This window comes from Salvelinus alpinus, chromosome 21 (assembly GCF_045679555.1).
Source record: "Salvelinus alpinus chromosome 21, SLU_Salpinus.1, whole genome shotgun sequence".
Classification (NCBI taxonomy): domain Eukaryota; kingdom Metazoa; phylum Chordata; class Actinopteri; order Salmoniformes; family Salmonidae; genus Salvelinus; species Salvelinus alpinus.
In genome coordinates, this window is record NC_092106.1 from 32,893,815 (window position 1) to 32,901,314 (window position 7,500).

General features: G+C 42.5%; 1 protein-coding gene across 1 annotated transcript in view; it reads right to left on the minus strand.

Annotated features, from left to right (window-relative positions):
• inppl1a (inositol polyphosphate phosphatase-like 1a) overlaps window positions 1–7,500 on the minus strand; it is a 71,071-nt gene that overhangs the window by 3,163 nt on the left and 60,408 nt on the right. Inside the window, exons 21-23 of the mRNA XM_071357816.1 lie at window positions 6,301–6,477; window positions 976–1,131; window positions 348–429 (exon numbers count right to left, since the gene is read on the minus strand). Coding sequence (XP_071213917.1) covers window positions 348–429; window positions 976–1,131; window positions 6,301–6,477 — 415 coding nt within the window. The remainder of the gene's footprint in view (window positions 1–347; window positions 430–975; window positions 1,132–6,300; window positions 6,478–7,500) is intronic.

Genomic DNA, 7,500 nt, shown 5'->3' on the forward strand with positions numbered 1-7,500 from the left:
GTTTCACTCCACAGTGTGGTTAGGAATGAGTTCATGGTTTCACTCCACAGTGTGGTTAGGAATGAGTTCATGGTTTCACTCCACAGTGTGGTTAGGAATGAGTTCATGGTTTCACTCCACAGTGTGGTTAGGAATGAGTTCATGGTTTCACTCCACAGTGTGGTTAGGAATGAGTTCATGGTTTCACTCCACAGTGTGGTTAGGAATGAGTTCATGGTTTCACTCCACAGTGTGGTTAGGAATGAGTTCATGGTTTCACTCCACAGTGTGGTTAGGAATGAGTTCATGGTTTCACTCCACAGTGTGGTTCGGAATGGGAGGAGGGAGTAGGGGGGTGGGTTACTCACTTGACGTAGTCGTGTCCTGATCGGGGGGGCAGAGTGGATCTGCCTTTGGGTCCCGTCTCATCTTTATCCACACTGATCCACTCTACAGGACACACATCAATCAACCAATCACACAGTGACACACTAAGACACATAGAGACACACAGAGACACACAGAGACACACACAGAGACACACACAGACAGACAGACACACACAGAGACACACTCAGAGACACACTAAGACACATAGAGACACACAGAGACACACACAGAGACACACATAGAGACACACAGACAGACAGACAGACATACACACACAGAGACACACACAGAGACACACACAGAGACACACACAGAGACACACACAAAGACACACAAAGACACACAAAGACACACACAGAGACACACACAAAGACACACACTAAGACACACAGAGACACACAGAGACACACAGAGACACACAGAGACACACACAGACACACACACAAAGACACACACACAAAGACACACACAAAGACACACACAGACAGACAGACACACACAGAGACACACACAGAGACACACACAAAGACACACACAAAGACACACACACAGACAGACAGAGACACACACACAGACACACACAGAGACACACACACAGAGTGTTACCATAGAGCCTCTCCCTGGTGCCCATCCTCTCTGCAGGCACGCGGACCCTCATAGAACCTCTGATGTTGCCCGTCTCCTCCCCTCTGTGGGACAGGTAGGTATGGAACTGCTGTGCTGTACTGCCTATCATCGACTTCAGAGCCAACACACACTCTCCTGAGGGGAAGAAACACACACACACGATTAGTATAACACACCAGGGTTTCGTTAGCCGAAAATAGACGGCTTTTGGCAAAAATAAATAAATGAAAAGCCGATAGATAAAATTGGCACTTTTTTCAAAGTATCTGTCTTTTTCAAACAAGCATTGCAGAGCTGGCTACAATTTTAATGTCATCCCCCTGAAAATATAGAACAAATATTACCACAAATATTATGGCTGAACTCAAATGTGCTGGTTGATAAAATACCTGTATTTATGGGAAAGATGTTTGAAAAGGGTATTTTGTTCTTAAATGATATTGTAAATTGTAATGGTAGAGTTATGTCCTTCATGGAGTTATCAGAATTGTACGGGAAAGTCTGCTCAATCCAAGAGTACAACCAATTGATTACAGCATTGCCCCAAAAAATGGAGGCGGGTGGCAGTGGGAGGAGGTAGGGAACTGGTCTGTCTGCCCAATATAAAGGATCAAAACTGGCGGAGGAATAAAAACAGCATAAATAGGAAAGTATACCAGTTTCATTTGAGGACCAGGATGTTGACAGCTGTGCCATACAGATTGCAAAATAGTTGGGAAGAGATTGTAGATGTACCGATTCCATGGTACAGGGTGTACGAGTTGATATATATAGTTTATTATTTCTATGTTGGTGATTTGTATGATTCCCTATTAGAGGCAGCTGGTAATCGTTGTAATCATATTTAAGTATCTGTTTTCCCACCTGTGTTTGTGGGATATTATTTTGTGCATGTGCACCACTTAGTCACGTTTCGTTGTTTCTTTATTGTTTTGTTTAAGTTTCACTTAGAAATAAAGATGTGGAACTCAACCTCCGCTGCGCATTGGTCCGTCGCTACACACGATCGTGACACACAATCTGTAGATTCTATTTAATTAGATAGATTGAAATTGTACGTTAAACATCATAGCATAGTTGAAAGATATGTGTTGCGTAGAAACACGAAGTGGGTGGCCAGCAGAGATAGATGGGATAGGCTGAGGGAAGCTGAGGGTTGGTATGTGGAATTGGAGACAAGTGGGAGTGGAGTTGCTGTGTGAGAGAGAGAATGATGGTCAAAAGATAAAGGGGGGAAAAAAAGTCAGAATGAAACAAAATAAAAGTACATTTGAATGACACTGAGGTGTTTTTACAACTAATGCCGGTTTGCCTGAGGCTGATGCCGTGCAGGTGTTTGTACACATGCATATACACACACTCTCATTCAAATAAACACATACAAGAACACACACATACATGTAATAGTGCCAGACATGCACACAAACATAAATTAGGCATTGCTGTTATGATTTCAGTTGTCCTTGATGTCCTTTGTTTTAAATGTATTATAAAAAAAAAACATTGCATTGTTGTTTGCTGTTTTCTTCTGTCTTTTCCTTTTTTCTCTTTAGTTCATTCTCTTGGTTGTTGGTGCATGGGGGGGTTCTTGGGGGAATGGAATGAATTGTATTTTTATTTTTTATTCCGGGGGGGACTGTGGGAGGGGTCTCGAATGGTTGAGGGACAGCTATTGGGGAACTGTGGGGGGATCTTGGAGGGTTCGGGTTTCACAAGATTGTGATCATGAAAAAGGAAACTATGACATATATGTTATATCACTATCATGCACACGCACCCATAAGGATGGCTCTGTTGCGGAAAGACTGATACATGTTTGTTAGTGTCTTGATGCTGTATTGTTTGTCCTTCATGTTCTAATACTTTAATGTTACCCCTTCCTTGTGTTTTTTGTAATAAAAAAATAAAAAATAAAATAAAATTGGCACTGGCCAATTGTCAGGGAAAATCAAAAAATCTCATTGCAATATATATATATTTTTCCTATTCATTGATGAAATAGGGCTCCCGAGTGGCACAGCGGTCTAAGGCACTCCATCTCAGTGCTAGAGGCGTCACTACAGATCCTGGTTCGATTCCAGGCTGTATCGCCACCGACCATGATTGGGAGTCCCATAGGGCGGCCCAGCGTCGTCCAGGTTAGGGTTTGGCCGGGGTAAATAAGAATTTGTTCTTAACGGACTTTCCTAGTTAAATAAAATGTAAATAAATAATAAATAATACCAGTCAATAGAAATACATTACCGGTGCTGATTGGTCTATAGGCTAATTTACATAATTTAGTGGAATTAAATTGCATGTGTGTATTTTCGTAAGTTGTTATGATTCTTATTTAAATTACAACCTAAGTAACAGTACTTTTACTTAAAGTGGAACAGAAGGCAATTGAACTACTTTGCAGATATGAAACAAACAGACAAGCAGAATCAGTCAAAAATATATGATTCCCAGTTTACAACTTCAAAACCAACTTGATAAAGTTCTAAAAAGAGGTTCTATTTTTTCCCCCCAGTAAAGCATTGTTGTCAGAATAATGATTAATATAATTAACCAATACATGTCTGGGTAGTCCACAACATATTGCTACCAGGTTGTAAATCCCAGCTGGCCTGGTACATTGTTTACTGCCTCCATTCAGGGTGCACTGGTTCAGTTTCAATGACTCAATACTTTGAACAAAAACAGACGACTGTAAACTACGGCTGGGAACGTCAATAGACTCAAACTAGCAGTGATCACAAGCCAGTCATAACGTGGCTTATAGGCCAGCGTGTCAAACACAAGGCCCGCGGGCTAAATAGGAGTACAAATTACAACCTGATGCGCTCGCGTCAGTGAACTTAACTTCAAGTGCGCTGCTTTCGTTTGTCCCGTTTACAGACACATGCCACAGTCCTAGCTAAGCTACTAGAATGTTGGAGTCTGGATTCGGTTTTTAAAGCTTGACAATGAATAACCAAAAAACAAAACCTGCAACAAAACATCATGCCAAGGAGAAACATGTAGGCCGTTTACAGCAACATTAGAGCAGGAGCCCAGACTGGCTACTCAACCACATGACATTTTGAAAGCACCATCCAGCAATGCTGCAGTCAACCACACCGGTGATCCATCCAGCGCAATGCTGCAGTCAACCACACCGGTGATCCATCCAGCGCAATGCTGCAGTCAACCACACCGGTGATCCATCCAGCGCAAAAACATGAAAAACATGTTTCAAGTTTAAATGTTCCAAAAAACTATAAGCTACGTTCTTGTTATTTGGAGTTATTAAAAACGGTTTGATCGTTGGCTACAGCTAGAGATGCTGCAGATGTCATTTGATTAGCTAGCAAGAAATGTGAATCGCTTTGCTAGCTAGCTATGCTGAACTTGAACGAGTGCTATCCACAGTTGAAAATCAAATGTATTTGTCAAAAGTGTCTGGTATGGTCATTTCTTATCAAGATCGGTGGTAAAATAACCCTGGACTCTCCATATTTAAAATGTGCAAATAAATCAAGTCAATAGGGAGATGTTATTATTTGTGACAGAAGGGCTTGGGCTGGTAGACTGCATTTGAGACACATTTTTGTACATCTGAATATTGCAGTAATAGGACCTAGGCCTAAAGCGTTTGAGCGAGCGAGAGACAACATTATTTTAAGATGGCGAGCCCTGATCCCAATGACTCGACTGCCCCCGCTTGGAGAGAAAGACAACTGCTCATTTTTAGCCAATCACAAGGCTCATTTGAATTCCTGATACATCAGTAAAAATGATTCGCAACAAAATAGTGATCAAGGTAAGATCTGACATCTGTAGCCTACTGCCATGTGAGCATTGCTGCTATGATGTGAATAAATAATGTATCAAGCCAAATGTGCTGATCTGTTGCATCAACCTCAACGCTTAAAACAAACTGAAACAGGATGTAGTTTAGGTCTACTGGTTGTTTGAATTTGGGATCTATCCTCCCACAACTGTCCCAGAGTCAGTTTGGAATAGGCTATTCCTTTCTCTAACAGAACGACAAGTTAACAAATAGAATCGGTAAACTTTTATACTATGGGGGATAGTAGATTGACATAGTCAAGTGATTTTGCTGTTGGTTAATCGTCTTGCTGGCTGAGGAAAAGTAAACGTGGACAGTTTCTCTAGCATCGTTAAAGTGCGTAATTGAATTTGGGTAAGAAGGACGCACAGCGTTGCATCCTCCACTTGCATGTTCTGTTAATATGAATTAGCATAATATGCAGTAAATGTGATTTCTGTCGTTCTGAGCACCGTGGGTGGACGCCCTAATCAGGTTACACACCCACTGCATATGGGTCCTGTACATTACAATGCTGCAGGTCAAATGTACGGCATCACATTTCCTAAAGGAAAATCTGTAACACACACACACTTGGAGACAGAACACACACACACACTTGGAGACAGAACACACACACACTTGGAGACAGAACACACGCACACTTGGAGACAGAACACACACACACTTGGAGACAGAACACACACACACTTGGAGACAGAACACACACACACACACACTTGGAGACAGAACACACACACACACACACTTGGAGACAGAACACACACACACTTGGAGACAGAACACACACACACACACTTGGAGACAGAACACACACACACACACTTGGAGACAGAACACACACACACACACTTGGAGACAGAACACACACACACACACTTGGAGACAGAACACACACACTTGGAGACAGAACACACACACACACACTTGGAGACAGAACACACACACACACACTTGAGACAGAACACACACACACACACTTGGAGACAGAACACACACACACACACTTGGAGACAGAACACACACACTTGGAGACAGAACACACACACACACACACACACACACACACACACACACACACACACACACACACACACACACACACACACACACACACACACACACACACACACACACACACACACACACACTTGGGAGACAAAAAACACACACAGACACACTTGGAGACAAAAAACACACACACACACACTTGGAGACAGAACACACACACACACACACACTTGGAGACAGAACACACACACACACACACACTTGGAGACAGAACACACACACACACACACACTTGGAGACAGAACACACACACACACACTTGGAGACAGAACACACACACACACACACTTGGAGACAGAACACACACACACACTTGGAGACAGAACACACACACTTGGAGACAGAACACACACACTTGGAGACAGAACACACACACACACTTGGAGACAGAACACAAACAGACAGGCAGCCAACGGTACCATAAGACTCGTATCCATCCAGTGACTTGACGGTGAGCAGCAGGTGTTGGTCCTGGAGATATTCTATCTCAGAGAGGAGGGGCTTCAGCGTGGTCAGCTGCTTATTGGTCCAGCCCACACGCAGGAAGTTGACGTTGTCACTGCTCTGACTGTCATTCTCATAACTCTTCTTAAACTCTACGGAGAGAGGGAGAGGGACAGAGCGAGAGAAAGAGAGTGGAAATAAACATGTAATTAAGTCTCTAGAGTAGAACTTTGTGTGTGTGTGTGTAGGTGTGTGTGTGTGTAGTAGAGGTTGACCGATTAAATCGGAATGGCCGATTAATTAGAGCCAATTTCAAGTTTTCATAACAATCGGTAATCGGCATTTTTGGACACCGATCATGGCCGATTACATTGCACTCCACGAGGAGACTGCGTGGCAGGCTGACTACATGTTATGCGAGTGCAGCAAGGAGCCAAGGTAAGGTGCTAGCTAGCATTAAACCTATCTTGTAAAAAACTTTAAATCTTAACATAATCACTAGTTATCTACACATGGTTGATGATATTACTAGTTTAACTAGCTTGTCCTGTGTTGCATATAATCGACGATTATCATCGAATCACAGCCTACTCACAGCCTACTGTTCGTTTTGTTCGGTAATGTCCATAATTTATGTCCAAATAGCTACTTTTGTTAGCGCGTTTGGTAAACAAACCCAAAGTCACGAAGCGCGTTCACTAAAAGCAGACGAAATGTCAAAAAGTTCCGTAACAGTCAGTAGAAACATGTCAAACGATATATTGAATCAATCTTTAGGATGTTATTAACATAAATCTTCAATAATGTTCCAACCGGAGAATTCCATTGTCTTCAGAAGTGCGATGGAACAGAGCTCCCTCTCATGTGAACGCGCATGGTCAGAGCATGGTCAGCTCATGGCAGACCCTACTCATTCCCCTCTCCTTCCTTCCCACTTCACAGTAGAAGCATCAGACAAGGTTCTTTAGACTGTTGACATCTAGTGGAAGCCGTAGGAAGTGCAAACTGACCCATATCCCACTGTGTATTCGATAGGCAATGAGTTGAAAACCTACAAACCTCAGATTTCCCACTATGAATTTTTTTCTCAGGTGTTTGCCTGCCATATGAGTTCTGTTATACTCACAGACATCATTCAAACCGTTTTAGAAACTTCAGAGTGTTTTCTATCCAAT